We start from the raw sequence: 25,689 nt of genomic DNA, 5'->3' as shown, positions 1-25,689 counted from the left end.
ATAAGAAGATGCGGGGAGTAGAAGTTTAATGGGAGGGAACAGTGGACCACTGAAAAAAAAGGAAGAGGGAGATGATGGGCAGAAGAGGAAAAGGGCTGAGAAGGTAATGAGAATGCATAATGGAAAAAGAGAGTGGGGGGATAATTATCAGAAGTTAACACATTCAATATCCATGCCATCGTGGAAAGCTAGTCAGACAGAATATGAGGTGTTGCTCCTCCAGTCAGAGTTTGGCCCTAAGTACTCAGGGAACTACACAGCAACTCTTCCTTCAGTTAGTCCTGACGAAGGGTCTCGGCCTGAAACATCGACTGCACCTCTTCCTAGAGATGCTGCCTGGCCTGCTGTGTTCACCAGCAACTTTGATGTGTGTTGCTTGAATTTCCAGCATCTGCAGAATTTCTGTTGTTAGCAGAAATGTGGAGGTTGCTTAGGGGGCATTTTCAGGAGATTACTGGATATACATATGCTCCATTTACAGGGCTCTAGACGGTTACAAGGTAGCCAGGAAGGGGCTGAATGACTTAGGAGAGATAGAAGGAGACACGAGAAGGCCTTGGCAAGTAGGATTAAGGGAGACAGAAGTGAAGTAGGGGGACGGCTAGAGTGATGGTAGAACCAATCAGGATTAGAAGATGAAACTTGTTCTTAGACTCAGAGGAGATAGGGAAGGTCCTTAACCAATACTTTGCTTCAGCATTCACCAGTGAGAAGGGCATTGACATTTATGAGGAGAGCATAAAACAGGCTGATAAGCGTGAACATATTGAGATTAAGAAAGAAGATGTGCTAGCACTGCTGAAAACCTTTTGGGTAGACATGAATCTGGGACCAGAAGGGATATATCTCAAGTGGTCAGGGAGAGTGAGAGAAGAGATTTCTGCACTTTTGGCGATGATCTTTGAGTACTCACTGGCCACAGGATTTGTACCAGATGATTGGAAAGAAGCAAATGTTAATCCTTTGTTCAAGAAAGGGGGTTGATAACTCTGGAAATTATAGACAAGTGAGTCTTATTTCAGTGGTGGGTAAATTATCAGGGAGGATTCTTTGAGACTGGAATTATGAGTATTTGGAGAAGGGACAGTCAGCATGGCTTTGTGAGGGCTAGGGTAATGTCTCACAAGCAAGACTGAATTATTTGAGGCTGTGACATGTTACATTGATGAACATAGATCAGTGAAAGTAGTGTATTTGAATTGTAGTAAAGCATTTGGTAAGATTACCTATGGTAGGCTCTTCAGAAAGTCAGAAAACATGGGATCAAGGAAGTCTTGGCTGTGTGCATGCACATTTAGCTTGCCTGAAGAAAGCAGAGCATGGTCAGTGTCCCGTGGTTTTCTGCAGGGATCTGTTCTGGGACCCTGCTCAGTGTGACTAGGATGAGGAAGTGGAAGAGTGGGTTAGTAAGGTTGCAGATGACATGAATATTGACAAACTTATGGATAGTGGGGAGCAACATTGACAGGATGCAGAGCTCAGCTGAGAAGTAGCAGGTGGAGCTCCAACTGGAAAACTGTAAAGTGACTCATTTTGGAAGGTCGAATTTGCAGGTAGAATATACGATTAACGGCAGGATTTTTGGCAGGGTGGAGAAACAGAGGGACCTTGGAGACCATTTCCATTGACCCTTCAAATTTCAAGTCGAGTCGCTTATTATTGTCATTTCAACCACAAACTGCTGGTACAGTATGCAGTAAAAATGAAAGGACGTTCCTCCAGGACCATGGTGCTACATGAAACAACACAAAACTACACTAGACTAAGTGAGACAACACAAGGCTACACTAGACTATGTAAGACAACAAAAAACTACACTAGACTACAGACCTACACAGGACTACATAAAGCATACAAAACGGTGCAGGGCAGTACAATAAATAATAAACAAGACAATAGGCACAGTAGAGGACAAATTACAATATAATAACAAATGATGTAGATGTCAGTCTCGACTCTGGGTATTACGGAGTCTGATGGCTTGGGGAAAGAAACTGTTGCACAGTCTGGTCGTGAGATCCCGAATGCTTCAGTACCTTTTGCCAGATAGCAGGAGGGAGAAGTGTTTGTATGAGGGGCGCGTGGGGTCCTTCACAATGCTGTTTGCTTTACGGGTGCAGCGTGTGGTGTAAATGTCTGTAATGGTGGGAAGAGGGACCCTGATGATTCTCTCAGCTGACCTCACTACCCGCTGCAGGGTCTTGAAATCCAAGACGGTGCAATTCCCGAACCAGGCAGTGATGCAGCTGCTCAGGATGCTCTCGATACAACCTCTGTAGAATGTGGTGAGGATGGTGGGGTGGGAGATGGACTTTTCTCAGCCTTCACAGAAGGTCGAGATGCTGCTGGGATTTCTTGGCTATGGAGCTGGTGTTGAGGGACCAGGTGAGATCCTCCACCAGGTGAACACCAAGAAATTTGGTGCTCTTAATGATCTCAACGGAGGAGCCGTCAATGTTCAGCGGAGAGTGGTCTTTCCGTGCTCTCCTGAAGTCAACAACTATCTCTTTTGTTTTGTTCATATTCAGAGACAGGTTGTTGGCTCTGCACCAGTCCGTTAGCCGCTACACCTCCTCTCTGTATGCTGACTCATCATTCTTGCTGATGAGACCCACCACGGTCGTGTCATCGGCGAACTTGACGATGTGGTTCGAGCTGTGTATTGCTGCACAGCTGTGGGTCAGCAGAGTGAACAGCAATGCACTGAGCACATAGCCCTTGGTGGGGGAGGGGGGCCGTGCTCAGTGTGATGGTGTTAGAGATGTTGCTCCCAATCCGGACTGACTGAGGTCTCCCAGTCAGGAAGTCTAGGATCCACTTGCAGAGGGATGTATTCAGGCCCAGCAGTTTCAGCTTTCCAATCAGGTGCTGAGGAACGATTGTGTTGAATGCTGAACTGAAGTCTATAAACAGCTTTCGAACGTATGTATCTTTTTTGTCCAGGTGGGTGAGGTGCTGTGCAATTTGATATGGTACGATGTGTTGGCCTTCGTTAGTAGCAGACTTGAGTTGAAGGTAATGTTGCACCTCCAAAATCTCTGGTTAGACCACATTTGGAATATTGTGTTCAGTTCTGGTTGACTCATTGTAGGAAATACGTGGAAGTTTTACAGAGGGTGCAAAGTAGATTTGTCAGGATGCTGCCTGGATTAGAGGGCATGTCTTATGAGCATTGGTTGAATGAGCTAGGGTTTTTCTCCTTGGAGTGAAGGAGAATGAGAGATGACAACAGAAGTGTGCAAGATGATCAAGTGGATAGTCAGAGACTTGTTTCCAGGGCAGAAATGGCTAATGCAAGGGGGTATAATAAGGTGATGGGAGTAATTTCCTGGGGGGTGTCAGAGTTAAGTTCTTTACATGAGAGTGGCTGGGGCATGGAATTTCCTGTCAGGGGTGGTGATAGGGGCAGATACTTTAAGGACATTTAAGAAAACTCCTAGATAGGCACATGGATGATAGAAAGAAATGGAGGGTTACATCAGAGAGAAGAATTAGATTTATCTTAGTGAAGAGTAAAAGGTTAGCACAACATCATGGGCCAGTGTTCATTGAGATAGTAGAAGAGGCTGTGGACAGACATGTCAGAATAGGAATGGGATATCACAGTAAAATGCATAGCTATTGACTGTCCCTGCCTTTTGAAGTAAAGGTGCTCAATAAATGCTCAATCTATGTCTGGTTTCACAGATGTAGACAAGGATACACCAGATGTGCCAATACAAAAGATCATCCCGACAGACTCACAGATGAAGAATTGCCTCTTCTGGGAGGACTGTTTAGAGCCCTGAGTGGTGGTGAGAAAGGAGACGTAGGGGTAAGTGTAGCACTTGTCATGCTGGTAGAGATGAGTGTCCGGAGGAAGATCTGTGGATGGGAGTTGACAACAGAGTCAGATAGTGAGCTATCCTTATGGAAATCAGAGAGTTGGGGAGGGGGAAAATATGCATAAAGAAAGAGAGAACTCTATCCCTGTTATGATGGTAGGAAAATGTGAGGGCAGATGAGTGGGAAATGGAAGAGATGCGGGTGAGTGGAGCATTGGTGGTGATGGAAATGAAAATCCCATATTTTGAAAAAGGAGAATATCTCAGATGGTCTGGAATGGAAATCCTCATCCTGAGAACAGATGCAGCAGAGTTGGAGGAACTGAAAAAAGGAGAAAGCATTTGCAGGCAAACACAGCAATTTTACTGAATCAGAGGTATTTCTCACCTAGTTTACAGGAGAGGATCAACTCAGGATGCTGAATAATAGGAAAAGTTCAAAATACAAAGAAACGGTGCACACAAAGTAAAACCATTCCCTAATACTTACAGAGGATCACTTAGGGACAGTGCAGGAAGAGACATCAAACAAGTTAATAGCAGCAAGGTATTCCCCATTTTGATGGACTGCTTCATTGGAGCAATACTTTCCAAATCATATCAATTTATAGAAAAGGTCATCACAAACATATTAATATTTAACAAATGAAATTATTGTTTTACTGGTTACTTAACAATACTGTCAATATTTGTTTGATTAAGTTAAAATAAAACCCAACAATCCTATTTGAATCCAAGAAGTATAGTGGTTTCGGCCATTTCACTGGTTTGAGAATTTGACCTTGACTTACCTTGATTAGAACCACAAACAATATGTTGCAAAATATTAGTGCCAACATTTCAAATTAAGCAATGCTAACCTTTGTATAGAATCACATTTTGGCGCACTTTAACTTTGTGGTGATTTTAAGATAATCTGCAGCTAAAGAAGTTTAAATTCTTGTTTTGTATCTCACTCAAACTAACATTTTCAACATCATGCTACACATTGACTACTGCTCTGCCATGGAGGGGGTATGAGTATGGTGCTAGCCACCCCATTCCATAAATCCCAGTGCCATAGAAACACCAACAAAAGCTCCAAAGAGGAAGGATCTTCACCCAGAAGACTTATGAAGTCACCTTGTGAAAACAGAAGCCATAGGGATGATCAATCTTCAGCCTAGGACAGAGGACTCTGGTGAGCTGCTGTCAGTAGACTATGCCCCAGTAAGAGGTGATGAGCTAAGAAGAGGACACATAGACTATCCTGCACCAAACTCCAACTCAATCCAAACTCCAAACTCCAGACCTAATCAGTTCCCCTCTACCACCACTCTGCTCCGTCTAGCGGAATTAGTCCTTACTCTTAATAATTTCTCCTTTGGCTCCTCCCACTTCCTCCAAACTAAAGGTGTAGCTATGGGCACCCGTATGGGTCCCAGCTATGCCTGCCTTTTTGTTGGCTTTGTGGAACAATCTATATTCCGTGCCTATTCTGGTATCTGTCCCCCACTTTTCCTTCGCTACATCGACGACTTCATTGGCGCTGCTTCCTGCACGCATGCAGAGCTCGTTGACTTTATTAACTTTGCCTCCAACTTTCACCCTGCCCTCAAGTTTACCTGGTCCATTTCCGACACCTCCCTCCCCTTTCTAGATCTTTCTGTCTCTGTCTCTGGAGACAGCTTATCCACTGATGTCTACTATAAGCCTACTGGCTCTCACAGCTATCTGGACTATTCCTCTTCTCACCCTGTCTCTTGCAAAAACGCCATCCCCTTCTCGCAATTCCTCCATCTCCGCCGCATCTGCTCTCAGGATGAGGCTTTTCATTCTAGGACGAGGGAGATGTCTTCCTTTTTTAAAGAAAGGGGCTTCCCTTCCTCCACTATCAACTCTGCTCTTAAACGCATCTCCCCCATTTCACGTACATCTGCTCTCACTCCATCCTCCCGCCACCCCACTAGGAATAGGATTCCCCTGGTCCTCACCTACCACCCCACCAGCGTTCGGGTCCAACATATTATTCTCCATAACTTCCGCCACCTCCAACGGGATCCCACCACTAAGCACATCTTTCCCTCTCCCCCCCCCCCTGCATTCCGCAGGGATCGCTCACTACGCAACTCCCTTGTCCATTCGTCCCCCCATCCCTCCCCACTGAGCTCCCTCCTGGCACTTATCCGTGTAAGCGGAACAAGTGCTACACATGCCCTTACATTTCCTCCCTTACCACCATTCAGGGCCCCAAACAGTCCTTCCAGGTGAGGCAACACTTCACCTGTGAGTCGGCTGGGGTGATATACTGCGTCCGGTGCTCCCGATGTGGCCTTTTATATATTGGCTAGACCCGACGCAGACTGGGAGACCGCTTTGCTGAACACCTACGCTCTGTCCGCCAGAGAAAGCAGGATCTCCCAGTGGCCACACATTTTAATTCCACATCCCATTCCCATTCTGACATGTCTATCCACGGCCTCCTCTACTGTAAAGATGAAGCCACACTCAGGTTGGAGGAACAACACCTTATATTCTGTCTGGGTAGCCTCCAACCTGATGGCATGAACATCGACTTCTCTAACTTCCGCTAATGCCCCACCTCCCCCTCGTACCCCATTGGTTACTTATTTTTATACACACATTCTTTTTCTCACTCTCCTTTTTCTCCCTCTGTCCCTCTGACTATACCCCTTGCCCATCCTCTGGGTCCCCCCCCCCCTTGTCTTTCTTCCCTGACCTCCTGTCCCATGATCTTCTCGTATCCCTTTTGCCTATCACCTGTCCAGCTCTTGGCTCCATCCCTCCCCCTCCTGTCTTCTCCTATCATTTTGGATCTCCCCCTCCCCCTCCAACTTTCAAATCTCTTACTCACTCTTCCTTCAGTTAGTCCTGACGAAGGGTCTCGGCCTGAAATGTCGACTGCACCTCTTCCTACAGATGCTGCCTGGCCTGCTGCATTCACCAGCAACTTTGATGTGTGTACGATAATAGAATGCTGGTTCTAAAGCACCATAGGAATACTAAAGCCACAATTTCTTTGCTTGACATGCTTTGATACTATATATCAAAACATAGCACAGTACGAACTCCTCAAACTATGATATTGTGCTGACCTTCTCCATAATCCATTGTACCTTTGCTTCTACACATCCTCCATTTTTCTTTCATCCATGTGCCTATCAAAGAATCATTTAAACATTCTTAATGTGGCTGTCTCAATCACCCGTCCTGGGGTGATTGCATCCTCTCTGCAAAAAAAAAAATCTCCTCTGACCTATCTCCTGAACTTTCCTCCACTCACCCTAAAAGGATTTCCTCTGGTATTAGCCATTGCATTCCTGAGAGAAAGGTGTTGCCTGTCCTTTTTATACAAGCCTCTTACAATCTTATATACTTCTATCAAGTTGTCTTTCTCACCCCTTTTTGCTCCAATGAGAAAAGCACCAGCTCCTTCAACCTTTCATCATAGGATATCCTTTAATCCAAGCAGATCCTAGTAAATCTGTTCTGCACCTTCACATCCTTCTTATAATGAGGTGACCTGAACTAACCCTAATGCTCCAAGTGTGGTCTAACCAGAGTTTTATAGAGCTGCAACATTATCTCATGGTTTAGAACTTAATCCCTCCAACTACTAAACACACCAACACACCATTTCCACCCTATCAACTATTGAAGGGCCTTGACGGAGTGGATGCAGAGAATATGTTTCCCATGGTGGGAGTGGCTAGGATCAAAGGACACAACCTCAGGATAGAAGAGCATCCTTTTAGAATGGAGATTAGGAAGGATTTCTTTAGCCAGAGAGTGTTGAATTCGTTGCTGTAGGAGGCTGTGGAGTCCAAATTTTCATGTATATTTAAGTTAGAGGTCCATGGGTTTTTGGTGGGCAGTGCATGAAAGGATACAGGAAGAAGGCAGGAGATTGGGGCCAAAAGGAAAAATTTATTAGCCATGATGAAATGGAGCAGACTTGATAGTCCAAGTGGCCTAGTTCTGCTGCTCTGCATTATGGTCTTTTATGGTCTTATGGTCTTATGGTCTTGTGGTCTTATGGACTTATGGACTTGTGGTCTTGTGGACTTATGGACTTAGAGTATTGTGGTCTTGTGGTCTCATAGTATTATGGTCTTATGGTCTTAAGGTCTTGTGATCTTGTGGTTTATGGTCTTATTAAGGATCATCAGAATGGACTTTTAAGGGATATGACATGCTTCATGATCCTGGATGACATTTTTGAGGAAGAGGTAAATCAAATTGGTGAAGGTAGAGTGGTAGTTGTGGTGTAGATGGATTTTAGTAAGATGTTTGACCAAGTTCCCGATGCTAGGCTCATCCAGAAAATCACAAGGGATGGGATCCAGGGAAACCTGGCTTTGCAGATTTTCTCATATCTGTGGATTCAGATTTGGCTTCCCATAGAAGGCAGAGTGTAGATAGCATGCATTCTGCCCGTAGGTGCACAACTACTGGCATCCTGCAAGGATATTTTCTGCTCTTTGTGATTTCCTAGTGTGGGTCCCAGGGAGGATCCCTGCAGAACACAACAAATCCAAGACTTCAAGCATGGATCCTATGCATCTTAATCTTCTGACCTTGTCAATTGCCTTAAGAATATCAATGTAGTCATTATCTACAGGTCTATCTTTATCAATCACCTTCATCACTACCTCAAAAAATATCAAGTTAGTAAAAGGTTAGTAAGGGCCTGCTCTGCGCAAAGGCATGATGCCCGTCATTAATTAGGTCATTGTTTTCTAATTGCTCATTAATCCTCTTCCGAGGAATTTTCTCCATTAACTTTTCTACCACTGACATAACGCTCACCTATATGTTGCTTTCAGGATTATACTTATCTCCCTTCTTGATTAAAAAAAACATTAACTACTTATTTGTCCTCTGGGCTCCACTTATAGCTAGAGAGGACACAGATGTATTAGTCAAGCTCCCAGCAATCTTATCCCATGTCTCTCTAAACTGCCTAGGGTATATCACATCAGGCCCTGTTGATTTATCCACCTTAATGTTGAATAGGAGTCCTGATGCGACTTCCTTCCTTATCACAATATTCATAGTAAATTAATATGCTACATAGCGACCTCTGAATCCTTCTCACTTTTCTCTTTGGTAAACACAATTGCAAAGCACTCATTTAAAACCTCACCCACATTCTTCATCTCCAAGAATATGTTCTCCCTTAGACTTGAGTAATCCACCCGCTTCCTGGTTATTCTCTTGCTCTTGATGTATGTATAGAATGCATTGGGATACTCAGTAATCCTGTTTACCAAGACTTTTCATGACCTTGTACCCTTCTTGATTTAATTTCCAGCTTCTTCATAACGCTGAATAATGCTGTTTGATTTTAGCTTCATGAGCCTTACGTACTTTTTGTTTTCCTTCTTGATAATATTCACCACCTCTCTTGACATCCAAGGTTGCCTTACCTTGCCAGTGTCATCCTTACTTCTTACTGGAATATCTGTCATGTATGCTGTGGAGTAAGTCTTTAAGTATCTTCCAAGGTTCAAAAGGTTCATTATTATCAAAGTATACAACTTGAAATCCTTCTTCTCCAGGTAGCCAGAAAAACCAAGTAAGTAAAGAAAGTCAGCACAATCGTCAACCCCAAAATCCCCCCTTCCCACACAAAAAAATAAATTAAAATGGAACAGGCACATCAACCCACAAATTCCTCCTCCGGCACAAAAAAATAACAAAGTTTGCAAAAACTACAGAATATGAAGTAACAGTAAGACTAAAAAAAATGTCTATAGTCCAAGTCCACATCTAAAACGCAGAGAACCTAGGCAACATTCACTAGGCCCAGTGGCAAACTTTTCTGTAGCAGAGCTATCAAAAAGACAGGCAGCCGGCACTCATCCTCCACACTTGCCTCCAACTCCCTTGTCACTTTAATTGGCAAACAATCGAAGCTTTAATCGGCAAAATGGAGTCAAACAACGGCTTGCACCCCATCCCTCAGCCTTCACGCACACTGTGTGTTTCTCCTGGAATTCTCTTAGAGATTGCAGAGCACTGAAGCACCCAGACGATCTCCAAGCTTGTGCATTTGCCTTGTCATTTTAATTGGGGAACAATGGAAGGTTTAATCTGTGAGGTGGAATCAAACATCGGCTTTCAGCCTGCCTGCCACGAAGTTCCCGCACACTGCCTCTGTCTCCTGGAAACCCCTCAGAGACTGCAGAGCTCTGGAGCATGAAAAAGATTTCCAAACAGTAAATCACATCCAAGACGAAAAACAAATGTAAAAGACATAAAAGAAATGAATTATATGGTTTCATGATCTATCGACGAGAAGTTGACCAAATAAGTGTAGTAAGCAGGTGCCATCTTGACCGGATGTAACAAACATCATGAGGACTTGCTCAAAAAAAGCTGTTCCCAATTAACTTTCCTAGTTCCTGCTTCATTCTCTTGTAACTCAGTCTGCTCCAATTTAATATTCACCCAGAAGTTTCATATCTATTCTTATCTAAAGCTGTCTTAAGACTTAAGGAGTTGTGGTCACTTTCTCTAACAGGAGAGTCACCTTGCTAGGCTTATTAATCAACACCAGGTCCAGTATGGCCCCTACCCTTGTTGAGCTACCTGCATAATGATTTCAGAAATTCTCCTGAATGCACTTAACAAACCTGCCCATCTGAACATAGAGACAAGGAGAAGTACAGCACAGAAACAGGCCCTTTGGCACATCAAGTCCATACCAAAGCCTTTTAAACGGCCTACTCCCATCAACTTGCACTGGGACCATAGCCTGTCATACACCTACTATCCATGTACCTATCTAATCTTCTCTTAAACATTGAAATCATGTAGCTTGACCTTTTCCAAATCCTTTTTATTAACCTAGAACATATGGATAGAGGAGTGGAGTTGACGACATTAATGATTGTATTCAATGTAAAATATTAGCCCAGCCTTGTTTTGTTTTGTTTAGATCAGTTTTTGGTTCAGTTCGTTTAGTCTTTTTTTGTTGGTTTTTTTTATTACTTTGGGAGTTTTTCTTTTTTGTGATTTTTTTTATTTTTCTTTTTATCATGATTAACTATATTGAGAGTTTGGGAGGTCTAGTACACTTGTATTATCTATGTGTCTACTATCAATAATGTAATGTCAACCTCTTTGTATTGCTATTGTTACTATGTTTTTGAACATGAACATCGATAAAAAGATTAAAAAAGAAAAGAAACATTGAAATCAAGCTCGCTGGCAGCACATTCCACAATCTCACATCCCTCTGAATGAAAAAGTTTCACTTTTTGTCCCCCTTAAACTTTTCAACTTTCACCCTTAACCCATGATATCTGGTTGTTATCCCACTCAACCTCAGTGGAAAGACCCTGCTTGCATTTATCCTATCTATACCCCTCATAATTTTGTTTACTTCTATCAAATCTTCTTCTATCTTCTATGTTCTAAGGAATAAAGTCCTAACCTATTCAATCTTTCCTTATAACTCAGGTCCTCCAGACCCAGCAACATCCTTGTAAATTTCCTCAGTATGTTTTTGACTTTATTTACATGTTTCCTGTAGGTAGGTGATCAAAACTGCACACAATACTCCAAATCAGGTCTCAACAACATCTTAAACAACTTCAACATAACAGCCCATCTCCTGTACTCAATTTGTTCACTTATGAAGGCCAATGTGCCAAAAGTTTTCTTTATGACCCTATCTACCTGTGATGCCACTTTCAATGAATTATAGGCCTATATTTCAAGATCTCTTTGTTCTACCACCTCCTCAGTGTTATATCGTTCACTCCGTAAGACTGACCCTGGTTGGCCCTACCAAAGTGCAGCACCTTGCACTTGTCTGCATTAAATTCCACCTGCCATTTCTCACCCCATTTTTCCAGCTGGTGCAGATCCTGCTGCAAGTCATAGTAGCCTTCCTCACTGTCCATTACACCTCCAATCTTGGTGTCATCTGCAAATTTGCTGATCTATATCATCAATATCATCCTGATTGTTCATATAGATGACAAACAGCAATGGACTCAGCACCAATCCCTGCAGCACAGGGCTCCAGTCAAAAAGGCAACCATCTACTACCACCCTCTGGCTTCCCCCACAAAACTGATGTCTAATCCAATATACCATCTCATCTTGAATGCTGAGCAACTGAACCTTCTTGAACAACCTCCCATGTAGGGCCTTTTCAAATACCTTGCCAAAATCCATGTAGACAACATCAACTGCTTTGCCTTCACCCACTTTCCTGGTAACTTTCTCAAAAAGTTCTGTAAGATTGGTTAGACATGACCTACCACACACAAATCCATGCTGACTATTGTTAATCAGTCCATTATCTATCCAAATACTAATGTAACCAGTTGCAAGAAAGCAGCATCCATTTTCAAAGATCATCACCACCCAGGCCATGCCCCTTTCTCACTGCCCCCATCAGGTGGAAGGCACAAGTGCCTCAGGACATGCACCATCAGGTTCAAGGATAGCCACTATCCTTCAACCACCAGACCTTCGAACAAAAGGGGATGATTACACTCACTCATAATCCTTCACTTTGAGGAAGCTGTATCTTTTCATTTCATGCTCTCATTATTTTTAGATTAGATTATGAGGACACGCAGTCCTGTTTTATTGTCATTTGGTAATGCATGCATTAAGAAATGATACAATGTTTTTCCAAAATGATATCACGGAAACACATAACAAACTGACTTAAAAACTAACAAAAACCACATAATTATAACATATAGTTACAACAGTGCAAAGCAATACCGTAATTTGATAAGAACAGACCGTGGCACGGTAAAGGTCTCGAAGTCGTTCGAAAGTCCCATCATCTCACACAGACAGTGAACCTCCAGCGCCGTCAACTCGCCGATGCAGCTTACTGGAAGATTCCGACCACAGTCCGACTCCGAGACCGTCCGAAAACTCCAAGCCTCCGACCAGCTCTCCGACACCGAGCACCGAGCACCATCTCTGCCGAGCGCTTCGACCCCGGCCCTGGCAACAGGCAATAGGCAAAGCCGAGGATTTGGGGCCTTCATCTCCGGAGATTCTCGATCGCACAGTAGCAGCGGCAGCGAAACAGGCATTTCAGAAGTTTCTCCAGGTGTTCCTCTGTGCTTCTCACGGCTGTCTCCATCAAATCAGGATTGTGCACGGCCCCCTAGTTAACACATACGATATCAATTGCTATTTATTTATATTTGCACAGTATGTTGTCTTGGTCTTTGATTGATCCTGTTTACAGCTACTATTCTATAGATTTACTGAGTATGGCTACATGAAAAAGAATTTCGTGGTTGTACCTATGTACTCTGATAATAAAATGTACTTTGAACTTTGAGACAATCTTGCAATAACGTTCCCACAACTGGTGTCAGACTCGCTGACCTATAGCTTCCTGGATTATGTTTAGAGACGTTCTTAAACAGTGGAACAACATTGGTTATCCTCCAATCCTCTGGTACCTTTCCTTTCACTAAGCATGATTTAAGAATCTCTCCTAGGGCCCTGGTAATTTCTGCACTTGCCTCCTATAGGACACAAGGGAACACCTTGTCAGGCCCTGGGGATTTATCTAACCTGATCTGCCTCAAGAAAAAAATTTTCCACGAAAAAATTTTCCGTTTTTTCATCGGAGTTAAGAGAGGCGGGACTGCGCAGGCGTGTGACGTCGGGCAGTGAAGCGCGGAACATTTAAAAGGTCAGAAATCCTGATATGGGTTTAATTTGGAGAAGGAAGTCTGAGATTCGGAGCGGGAGTGCGGCAGAAGCCATTTTGAATTTTCCGTTTTCTCATCTGAGTTAAGAGAGGTGGGACTGCGCAGGTGTGTGACGTCGGGCGGTGAAGCGCAGAAGAATTAAAAGGAACACAGCCTTATACAGCAGGCAGCGTCATTTCCGGACTGCGGAGTGAGCTGGGAGCAGAGTGAAGGCATAAGGGCTTTGGCTCAACAGGCTTAGGCAGAAATGGGCGAGGCAAAGTAGGTTTGGTTTTCAGTTTCCCCTGTTATTTGAGGAAAGGGGGAAGTATGAGTGTGAGGGCAGATTGCTGTTCTCGGTGTCGGATGTGGGAGGTCGTGGAGTCTCCCAGCCTCCCAGACATCCACATCTGCGCCAGGTGCGCGGAGATGCAGCTCCTAAGAGACCGCGTTAGGGAACTGGAGCTGCAGCTCGATGACCTTCGCATGGTCAGGGAGAGTGAGGAGTTGATAGAGAGGAGTTACAGGCAGGTGGTCACACCAGGGCCACGGGAGAAAGACAAGAGGGTCACGGTTAAGAGGGGGAAGGGGAGGGGCCAAGTACTAGAGAGTACCCCAGTGGCTGTGCCCCTTGACAATAAGTACTCCTGTTGGGGGGGACAGCTTACCTGGGGGAAGGAACAGTGGCTGTGGCTCTGGCACAGAGTCCGGCCCTGTAGCTCAGAAGGGTAGGGAAGGGAAGAGGAGGGCAGTAGTAATAGGGGACTCAATAGTTAGGGGGTCAGAAAAGCAATTCTGTGGACGCAGTCAGGAGACCTGGATGGTAGTTTGCCTCCCTGGTGCCAGGGTCCGGGACGTTTCTGATCGCGTCCAAGATATCCTGAAGTGGGACGGTGAGGAGCCAGCGGTTGTGGTACATATAGGTACCAATGACATAGGCAGGAAAAGGGAAGAGGTCCTGAAAGGAGAATATAGGGAGTTAGGAAGGGAGTTGAGAAGAAGGACCGCAAAGGTAGTAATCTCGGCATTACTGCCTGTGCCACGCGACAGTGAGAGTAGGAATGCAATGAGGTGGAGGATAAATGCGTGGCTGAGGGATTGGAGCAGGGGGCAGGGATTCAAGTTTTTGGATCATTGGGACCTCTTTTGGTGCAGGTGTGACCTGTACAAAAAGGATAGTTTGCACTTGAATCCAAGGGGGACCAATATCCTGGCGAGGAATTTGCGAAGGCTACTGAGGAGACTTTAAACTAGAATGGTTGCGGGGTGGGAATCAAATTGAAGAGACTAGGAGAGAGGAGGTTAGTTCAGAAATAGAGAAAGCTAGTAGACAGTGTGTGAGGGAGGATAGGCAGGGGACAGAGATCAGGAGCATTCAGACCAAAGATGTAGGAGACAAGGAAGAAAAAGATAACAAAGTTGTTTGCTCCATTAGGGATAAACAGAGAGTAAGAGGTGGAGAGTTTCTTAAATGCATCTATTTTAATGCTAGGAGCATTGTAAGAAAGGTGGATGATCTTAGAGCATGGATTGATTAGATTATTAGATTATGAGGACACGCAGTCCTCTTTCATTGTCATTTAGTAATGCACACATTAAGAAATGATACAATATTCCTCTGGTGTGATATCACAGAAACACAGGACAGACCAGGACAGAAAAACTAACAAAACCACATAATTGTAACATATAGTTACAAAAGTGCAACAATACCATCACTTGATGAAGAACAGGCCATGGTCATAGTAAAAAAGTTCAAAGTCCCTCGAAAGTCCCACATCTCATGCAGACGGGAGAAGGAAGAAAACTCTCCCTGCCATGCCCAACCACAGTCCGAGTGTAAAAAGAATCTTAAGAAAGAAATTAGAAAAGCTAAAAGAAGATATGAGGCTGCTTTGGCAAGTACGGTGAAAATAAATCCTAAGGGTTTCTACAGTTATAGTAATAGCAAAAGGATAGTGAGGGATAAAATTGGTACCTTAGTGAATGGCTATGTGTGGAGCCAAAAGAGATGGGGGAGATTTTGAACAATTTATTTTCTTCGGTATTCACTAAGCAGAATGATATTGAATTGTGTAAGGTAAAGGAAACGAGAAAGGTAGTTATGGAAAGTGTGATGATTAAAGAAGAGGAAGTACTGGTGCTTTTAAGGAATATAAAAGTGGATAAGTCTCCGGTTCTGGACAGGATATTCCCTAGGACCTTGAGGGAAGTTAGTGTGGAAATAGCAGGGGCTCTGACAGAAATATTTCAAATGTCATTAGAAATGGGGATGGTGCCAGAAGATTGGCGTATTGCTCATGTGGTTCCATTGTTTAAAAAGGGTTCTAAGAGTAAACTTAGCAATTATCGGCCTGTGAGTTTGACGTCAGTGGTGGGTAAATTGATTGAAAGTATTCTTAGAGATTGTATATATAATTATCGGGATAGACAGGGTCTGATTAGGAACAGTCAACATGGATTTGTGCGTGGAAGGTCATGTTTAACAAATCTTATTGAATTTTTTGATGAGGTTACTAGGAAAGTTGACGAGGGTAAAGCAGTGGATGTTGTCTATATGGACTTCAGTAAGGCCTTTGACAAGGTTCCTCATGGAAGGTTAGTTAGGAAGGTTAAATCGTTAGGCATTAATATCAAAGTAATAAAATGGATTCAGCAGTGGCTGGATGGGAGATGCAAGAGAGTAGTGGTGGATAACTGTGTGTCAGATTGGAGGATGGTGTGTAGTGGTGTGCCCCAGGGATCTGTACTGGGTCCAATGTTGTTTATCATATATATTAATGATCTGGATGATGGGGTGGTAAATTGGATTAGGAAGTACGCAGATGATACTAAGATAGGTGGAGTTGTGGATAATGAAGTAGGTTTTCAAAGCTTGCAGAGAGATTTAGATCACCTAGAAGAGTGGGCTGAAAAATGGCAGATGGAGTTTAACGCTGATAAATGTGAGGTGCTACATTCTGGTAGGACTAATCAAAATCGGACATACATGGTAAATGGTTGGGCATTGAAGAATGCAGTAGAACAGTGGGATCTAGGGATAATGGTGCATAGTTCCCTGAAGGTGGAATCTCATGTGGATAGCGTGGTGAAGAAAGCTTTTCGTATGCTGGCCTTTATTGATCAGAGCATTGAGTATAGGAGTTGGGATGTAATGTTGAAATTTTATCAGGCATTGGTAAGGCCAAATTTGGAGTACTGTGTACCATTCTAGTCACCGAATTATAGGAAAGATGTCAATAAAATTGAGAGAGCACAGAGGAGATTTACTAGAATGTTGCCTGGGTTTCATCTCCTAAGTTACAGAGAAAGGTTGAACAAGTTACATCTTTATTCTTTAGAGTATAGAAGGTTGAGGGGGAACTTTCTAGAGGTATTTAAAATTATGAGGGGGATAGATAGAGTTGACATGGATAGACTTTTTCCATTGAGAGTGGGGGAGATTCAAACAAGAGGACATGAGTTGAGAGTTAAAGGCAAAAGCTTAGGGGTAACATAAGGGGGAACTTCTTTACTCAGAGAGTGCAATGAGCTTTCAGCAGAAGTGGTTGAGGCAGGTTCAATATTGTCATTTAAAGTTAGATTGGATAGTTATATGGACAGGAAAGGAATGGAGGGTTATGGGCTGAGTGCAGGTCGGTGGGACTAGGTGAGAGTAAGAGTTCAGCATGGACTAGAAGGGCCAAAATGGCCTATTTCCGTGATGTAATTGTTATATGGTTATATGTTATACAGCAAACACCTCCTTCTCAGTAAACTGTACAGGGTCCATGAAGTTGATTCCACAGTGTCTCACTTCCACAGGCTCTCTGTCCATCTCCTGATTAAAGACAGATGCAAAAAATGATTTAAGATCTCCGTCATCTGTTTTGGCTCCTCAGATGGATTACCATTCTGATCTTCATGAGGAACAAGTTTGTCCCTTGCAATACTTTTGCTCTTATCATGCCTTCTTTTAGCCCTCCTCAAGTTTTCTCTTGCATTTCTTATACTCCATAAGCACCCAATTTGCCCCTGCTCTACACCTCCTTTTATCTCTTAACCAGGGGTTCAATATCTCTGAAAAACCAAGGTTCTTAGCACTTGTTATCTTTACTTTTTATTCTGACAGATGCGTGCAAGCTTTGTACCCTCAAAATTTCACCTCTGAAGGCCTCCCACTTTCCTAGTACTCCTTTGTCAAAAAACAGTCTGTCCCTATCCACACTTGCTAGATCATTTCTGATACCATCAAAATCAGCCTTTCTCCAATTTAGAATCTCAAACAACAAATCAGACTTATCTTTTTGCATTTTTACTTTGAAACTAATGGCATTGTGGTCACCAAGTTCCCCTACACAAGCTTTTGTCACCTGCCCTGTCTCATGCCCTAATACCAGATCTAGTATCGCACACTCTGTCATTGGGACTTTTATGTACTGATTAAGGAAACTTTCCTGAACCCATTTGACAAACTCTATCCCATCAACCTTTGACAGAATAGGAATCCTAATCGATATGTGGAAAGTTAAAATCACCTACTATGCCAACCTTATGTGTCTTGCAACATTCTGTGATCTCTCTCCAAATCTGTTCATGTAAACTCTGCTGTCTGGTGGGTCGGAAGTATAGCCCCATTAACGTAGTCATATCTTTCTTCTTTCTCAGTTCCACTCATAATTCCTCACTACACAAGTTCTTCAGTCTGTCCTGATGGAGTTCAGCCATCACATTTTCCCTTATAACGCCACCCCTCCTCTTTTTATCCCTCCTGCTCTGTCATGTCTAAAACAATCCCAGACCCCAGAATATTGAGCTGCCAGTCCTAGCCCTTCCGGAATCAAGTCTCACTAACAGCTACAAAATCCTAATTCCAGGTATTGGTCCATGCCCTGAGCTCATCCACCAATCTTATGATACTTCTTGCATTGAAATATACACAGCTCAGGGTACTAGTCACACCATGCTCAACCTTTTGAAAGCCCAACATCTATCTCCACAACCTCTCCACTATCTGTTCTGGCATTCTGGTTCCCAATTCCCTGCACCTCTAGTTTGAACCCCACCGTGTAGCATTAACAAATCTCCCTGCTAGGATATTAGTCCCCTTCCAGTTCAGGTACAATATTTCTCTTCTATACAGGTCCTTCCTTCCCTGGAAGAGAGCCAAATAATCCAAGAGTCTTATGACCTCCCTCCTTCACCAACTCCTTAGCCATATGTTAAACTGTATAATCTTCCTGTTTCCTATGTAGACCCCTGGTAAGCCTCAGGCTCGCTCAGCTCGCTTTCATCTTGGGGGAGCAGCCTTCGGCCCCACCAAACTCGGTAATCAAGTTTGTGTAGATGCCCTGTGATGTACCCCACACCGCCAATTAGCAGACAGCACACAGTATACGATTTACAGATTACACTTTATAAATCTTACTGGAACTATGTAATTAATAGTGATGCAATATAAAAGGAAAGTAAAAGGCACCAAATTTATCAAAGTTCAACCATTTTGTGCACAACAGTTGAAGCTCAATTAATGGAGTCTTCTTTCCACCATTCAATCCCTCTGGCCTCCTCGACCCGCTGCCTGGGACCAACCATGGTGGTCAACCAGAGCACGTCCAGCATGTCCTTCCTCTTCGGTTCTCCACCAGAAAAGCCCTGTGCCTTGGACTCCCTCTTGGGTCCGATCTTCACCCAGCTTACAGCATCATGTCTCCTCTCTCTGTCCCCATCATGCCTTCTGCCCAAAGCCCACGGAAACAATAGCTTACAGACACACAAGAAAGAATAACATCTATCCTAATTGGTTAGCAAATGAATACAATTCCCATTATCAATAATTATAACCCAAACAAACTGCTACCGTTAACTCAGCAGTTAACATTACAGAGAAGCCATTTTATTAGCCTTAGCAGTAACATAAAAGATTAAACCCCTTACACCTATTTCTAGCACGTGGCATGGGTAGTAATCCAGAACTCAGAACCCTGGAGTTCCTGCCCTTTAACCTAGCACCTAACTCCCTGAACTCCCCATGCAGAAACTCATCACTCATTCTACCCATATCATTGGCCCATGACCTCTGGTTGCTCACCCTCCCACTTAAGAATGCTGAGAACTTGATCTGAGATATCCCAGACCCCGGCACCTGGGAGGCAACATACCATCCAAGAATCTCATTCTCGCCCACAGAACCTCCTTTCAGTTTCCTTAACTAATGAATCCCCTATCACCATAGCTCGTCTCTTCATTCCCCTTGCCTTCTGAGTCACAGGCCAGATTCATTGTCTGAGACCTGACCACTATGACTTTCCTCTGCTTGCTCAACCCCCCCAACAGTATCAATAATAATATACCTGTTGTTGAGGGGGATGTCCTTAATCCCTTTCCCCTTCCTGACTGTCACCAAGTCTCCTGTGTCCTGCACCTTGGGTGTAACTACCTCTCTATATGTCCTATCTATCACGTCCTCAGCCTCCCAGATGATCTGGAGTTCATCCAGTTCCAGCTCCAACTGCTTATCGTGGATTGTTCAGAGTTGCACTTCTCGCAAGTGTAGTTGTCAGGGACACTGGACGTCTTTCTGCCTTCCCACATCCTGCAAGAGGAGCATCCCACTATCCTGTCCGGCATCCCTACTGTCCTAACCGAGCAAATATAAAGAAGGGGAGAGGGGAGTCAAACTTCCATCTACAGCTTTTTGTTTTTGCTTTCTCTGACTGAAGCCTCTCTTTGCTGAAGCTTAAAAATCTCCATTTTAATTCTGTCCACTCCGATTATGGCTGTTGCAATGACGACCACGCCATTTGCCCCTGTCTTACTTTAATTTGTTCTTACAAATCAATCTCAAACATTGATTGACCGTTGCTCAAAGCTCCATAAAACTGCCACGAGTCACTGCTTTAAATAGTCGATCAGTGAACCTGAGTGAATTACGTCCTCTCAAGCTTCTGATCTTTCTGATGGTCACTGGTCAAAGCTCTGGACATTTCCCTATTCTGCCTGCACATCTCAGCCCCAGCCTCTCCTTCTGTTGCAGTCCAAGTGAGGAATATCGGAGGTGGTGTAGCATGCGTCCCTGCTCGGTAGGGCTGCTGCCCTCCAGTGTTCAGTTGGTGGAATGACAGGCTGGATTCCTGGAAACTGTACCATCAATTTGCAGGACATGTCACTCAGGATTTTGGACCATATATGTGTTTCTTGTGCGACTATTTTTTCTCGCTATTTTGAATGTGTTGCATATGTTTTGTACCTTGGCTCCAGAGGAATGCTATCTTGTTCAGCTGCATAGTTGAATGATAATTAAACTTGATTTGAGTTGATCTGTTCTTGAATGTGCTAGTGGCTATTGGAGGGTCTTTAGTATAACCCCATCGGAGTGATTGCACTGTTCATATCCATATAGATTCAGTGGTTGGGTCATCAAGATTTTGAGCATTTTTGCTGACCTTGGCTGCTTATTAAGGATGATTTGTAATTGTGAAATCACGGATAATTGGACTGGATCCCCCTCTAACAACAGCAACAAATTGCACTGTATCACACTTTTAACACAAGATGCTTCAGAGGATAGAAAACAAAACATAAAATTTGATCTCAATAACAAATGTTAGACAGGTGAGTAGGGTGAAAGGGAATTTCATATACACTTTTATGGAAGAACAGCACTGAGATTTTTGGAGGGTGTTCTGGAGCCTCAGAGTGAGGCAGTTGACGCTATGCTCACTGGTGGAGATTGATGTAAACCAAGAATTCTTGAAGGCAACCAGAATTGTATGATTGCAAAAACAGTAAAGGTTCAAGAACTGCAATGAATTCTAAGAACATGGAACATCATGGAGTGAGATATATTACAGGGATAGTGCTAAACTGGTCTAGGTAATTACCAAGATAGGGAAAAGTTTGGGACAATGGAGGAGAACGGATGTATGGATGGGAAGGTCTACTACGTCGGGAAATAAATAATCCTTTAGCAATGTCACTCTTGTTTATCTCTTACGATATAGGTAAGAGTATAAACTCAGTGGTCACATTATTAAGTACCTCCTGAAACTAATAAAATGGTCACTAAGTGTATGCTCAAGGCCTTCTGCTGTAACCCATCCACTTCAAGACGGAATATGTTATGTGTTCAAAATGCTCTTCTGCACACCACTGTTGTAACGGGTGGTTTCTCCTCTGCCCTTTCTCATTAACAATGCATTTTTGCCCACGGAACTGCCACTTACTGGATGTTTTTTTATGTTTTGTTTTTCATACCATTCTCTGTAAAACTCCTGTGATTATTGTGTGAAAATCCCAGGAGATCAGCTGTTTCTCAGAACCTAATGAAAAGTCTCAGCTCTAAACATCGACTATTTATTCTCATCCATAGATGCTGCCTGACCTCCTGAGTTCCACTACCACATTGTGTGCATTGGTCTAAATTTCCAGCATCTGCAGTACCTCTTGTATTTCTTAGGTACTAAAAAACAACCCCATCTGGCGCTAACAATTATTCCATGGTCAAAATCACTTAGATCACATTTCTTCCCCCATTCTGAATTTTGGTCAGAAAAATAATGTCTGCACATTTTTATGCATTGAGTTGCTGCCACATGATTGACTGATTAGATATTTGCATTAATGAGCAGGTGTACAGGTGCATCTAATAAAATGGCAAATGAGTGTACATCAGAGGTAGCGAGATAGAGAGAGGCAGGGAGAAAGGAGATCAAGGGACAGCAAAAGAGTGAGAACACAGTCCATAATAAACAAGGATTAGGACATCCGCAGAGATGGAGAGCAGGGCAGAATGATAAAGAGGGAGAGAGGCAGAAATGGAACTTGATTGAAAAGGGCATCATGTATTGGAAATGTTGGTAGACAGATATGGCAAGAGACATGACAAAGCACAGAAAGCAGAGATGGAGCTCATAGCAGAGAAGGCAATACTGGTAATTAGAGACAGAAAGGGAAGTAGATGTTTCACCATCCTACCACAATCCCCACTTTTCTGAGGAAGTTATTCTGTCTATTAATCTCACTTTCCCCACGTTAGAAAGAACACAAATAGTGAGTACAAGCAGAACTAGAAACAACGTGGCAAGCAGTCAGTGAAGATTTATTTTTATTTTAATTCACCCATTAATAATCAGCGGCACGGATAGGGGAGTGGGAACCCAGCCAAATGAACAGTTGCATATGGCTGAAGTCATATCTCAATGGGATTTTGGGAAGTCTCAGGCTAAAAAGCCATCCTGGGATCATGCACAGTTATGGGTAACAGCAATCGGTCCCATCGTCACACAGTCTTTTGCCTTCATTATAATCTTGATCACAAGGGAGTGCACTGCATGTTCCTTTGAGATATTTGCAGGTTATGGTGCTTGAATCTGAAAATGCAGCATCAGTAAATACAGAGTTAATATGGGTATTGCTCAACATTGGAAAAAAAGAATTACAAGGGGTAATTGATAAGTTCGTGGCCTAAGGTAGAAGGAGATGAGTTATACCGCTCCTGTTACATGCACGTGCAGTGCAACATTTGAGTGAAAATACAGAAAGTTTGAAGTTAATAACTCATATCCTTCTACCTTAGGCCATGAACTTATCAATCACTCCCGCTGTGGACCACTTCTGGAGATCCAAGGCACTGACTTCTGCAAAGAAGGGATCCGTATGCTCTATGACCACCGGACTAAGTGTGTAAATGTAGGAAAAATAAATGTGCTAGGTTTTCTAAAATTAACTCCTTCTACCTTAGGCCACAAACTTATCAATCACCCCACGTAGATTTCCACAGTATCTTTGACAACCTCAGAGCATTATCTAAGACTTGATGAAGGGCAATATTACAGAGGTGTATAAAATCGAGAAGGGTACAGATAGGCTGGATGCACAGAGATGAGGGAATCAAGAAGAGAGGGCTTAGAATTAATAGAACCCCGAGGGGCAACTTTTCCACCCAGAGCATGCTCCATATTTGCATAAAGTTTCAGCCCAAAACCTCAACTGTTTATTCCTCTCCATAGATACTGACTGACCTATTGAGTTCCTACAGCATTTTGAGTTTGTTACTCTGAATTTCCAGCATCTGCAAAATCACCAGTTTATAATTTTCTAGGGCATTGAGTAAGGGACATTAACATTTAAGACTCTTGGACAGGGGAGTTTTAGAGGGACAAAGTGCAGCAGCTGTAATGGGCTTACTGGTCCACATGGACTAGTTGAGCCAAATGGCCTGCTTCCATGCTGTATGAATCTATCGATGTATGAATTTATCAATAGTCAGTGTTGCAAAAATCACAGTCATTTTTTGTTTTACACGGTTGGATCAAACCAAATATACAATACTTACTGTTAGTCTCGATTTTAAAACTGATTGAAAGGTAATTATTGACTCATGGAGAAATTTCCATTAATTCATTTATTTTTATTTAGTGATACACCATGGAGTTGGCCCTTCAAGCCACACCACCCCAGGAACCCCACAACCCTGATTAACCCTAAACTAATCATGGCACAATTTACAGTGACAAATTAGCCTACATAGAACATAGAACATGGACTTCTACAGCACATTACAGGCCCTTTGGCCCACAATGTTGTGCTGACCATGTAACTTATTCAAGAAACTGCCCAGAATTTCCCTACCACATAGCCGTCTATTTTTCTAAGCTACATGTACCTATCTAAGAATCTCTTAAAAGATCCTATTGCATCTGCCTCCACCACCATCGCTGACAGTGCATTCCACGCACTCACCACTCTCTGTGTGAAAAACTTACCCCTGACATCTCCTCTGTACCTACTTCCAAGCACTTTAAAACTATGCTCCCTCGCGTTAGCCATTTCAGCCCTGGGAAAAAGGCTCTGGCTATCCACAAGATCAATGCCCCTCATCATCTTATACACCTCTGTCAGGTCACCTTTCAACCTCCGTCAATCCAAGGAGAAAAGGCCAAGTTCACTCAACCAATTTTTATAAGGCATGCTCCCCAATCCAGGTGACATCCTTGTAAATCTCCTCTGCACCCTTTCTATGGTTTCCACATCCTTCCTGTAGTGAGGTGACCAGAACTGAATGCAGTACTCCAAGTACTACCTGTTATGTCTTTAGACGGTGAGAGGAAACCAGAACACCTAGGAAAAATCCATGTATTCCACAGGGACAGCATACAGAAACTCCTTACAAAACGGCGCTGGATTTGAGCTCTGAACTCCGGAACAGCCCAAGCTATAATAGTTTCACACTAACCGCTGCTCTGCCTATTCCCCCAAATCTTGCTGTGCAGATGCTTATTTGAATATGGTAAGAAATATTAACATTCGATCTGAGAAATAACAGTGCACACTTAATGATGCCCTGAAGAATACATGTTCAAATTTCAAGGTACATTTATTATCAAAGTACCTATATATCACCATATATTGCCCTGAGATTCATTTTATTGTGAGCATCTAAGTCTCTGAATTTGGAATTTCAGAGTCTGCTCAATGAATCAATGAATGCATAGAGTCTGCATCGGCAGCAAACATTCGTTTGCACAGATCTTATTTACTTCCCCACATATCCATCATCTTCCTCAAGATTCTTACACTAAACTAAGGAGAAAATGAAATAACCAATGGATCCACCAGTTTGTACATCTCTGGGATGTGGGAGGAATATGGGGACCCAGGGGAACACAGAGAACATACAAACTTCATATAGACAATACCTGGGATCAGGGTTACTCATGGGGTGTAGGGGCCATAGAGCATCACTTGTATTCTCTTGTCCATTCTGATGATGTTATGATTCAAGGGCCACCTGCTTCTCAATGCCATAAGTTTCTGGAGCAGATCACAGTGTATATACAGTTTACATATTGTGGATAGGGATCATAGAAAACACGAGTGGACTCACCCACCAACTGGAGATCAGGTGGTAGTAACAGAAGACCAAGAATCAGAACCAGAACTTTCATCATGTTGAGAAGAATTCTGTGAGTGAGCTGTGGTCTGTGGAGGAAAGTATGCCTATTCGGTCTGGGTTAGATTTTTCCTGGTTTTTGTCTATAGGTTGTGTGTGACGTAGGAACATGATTTTTTTTTTTAGTTATTTCTCAGCTCATTTAATGTCATCTCTCTTTGAAGAAGTTTGCCAGTTAGTTAAACATTTACTTGCGGAATGGAGCAGGTGCAGGGTGAGGCTCTCAATGGTCTTGGATCCAGTTGAT

The 25,689-nt window shown here is 43.1% G+C and overlaps 2 protein-coding genes across 5 annotated transcripts in view; one reads left to right on the top strand and one right to left on the bottom strand.

Moving 5' to 3' along the window:
* LOC134339484 (complement C3-like) overlaps positions 1 to 4,452 on the bottom strand; it is a 168,295-nt gene extending 163,843 nt beyond the window's left edge. For all 4 annotated transcript variants that reach the window (XR_010016409.1, XR_010016411.1, XR_010016410.1 and 1 more), the window contains exon 1: positions 4,315 to 4,452. Coding sequence is in view for 1 of the 4 variants with exons in the window: in XM_063036036.1 (XP_062892106.1) it covers positions 4,315 to 4,400 (86 nt within the window). In the remaining 3 variants the exon portion in view is untranslated. The remainder of the gene's footprint in view (positions 1 to 4,314) is intronic.
* LOC134339485 (weak toxin CM-9a-like) overlaps positions 973 to 25,689 on the top strand; it is a 44,598-nt gene continuing 19,881 nt past the window's right edge. Inside the window, exon 1 of the mRNA XM_063036037.1 lies at positions 973 to 2,922. The gene's annotated coding sequence lies outside the window, so the exon portion shown is untranslated. The remainder of the gene's footprint in view (positions 2,923 to 25,689) is intronic.

The sequence above is a fragment of the Mobula hypostoma genome, chromosome 29, assembly GCF_963921235.1.
Source record: "Mobula hypostoma chromosome 29, sMobHyp1.1, whole genome shotgun sequence".
Taxonomy (NCBI): Eukaryota; Metazoa; Chordata; class Chondrichthyes; order Myliobatiformes; family Myliobatidae; genus Mobula; species Mobula hypostoma.
This window is presented reverse-complemented; position numbering and strand designations above follow the sequence as displayed.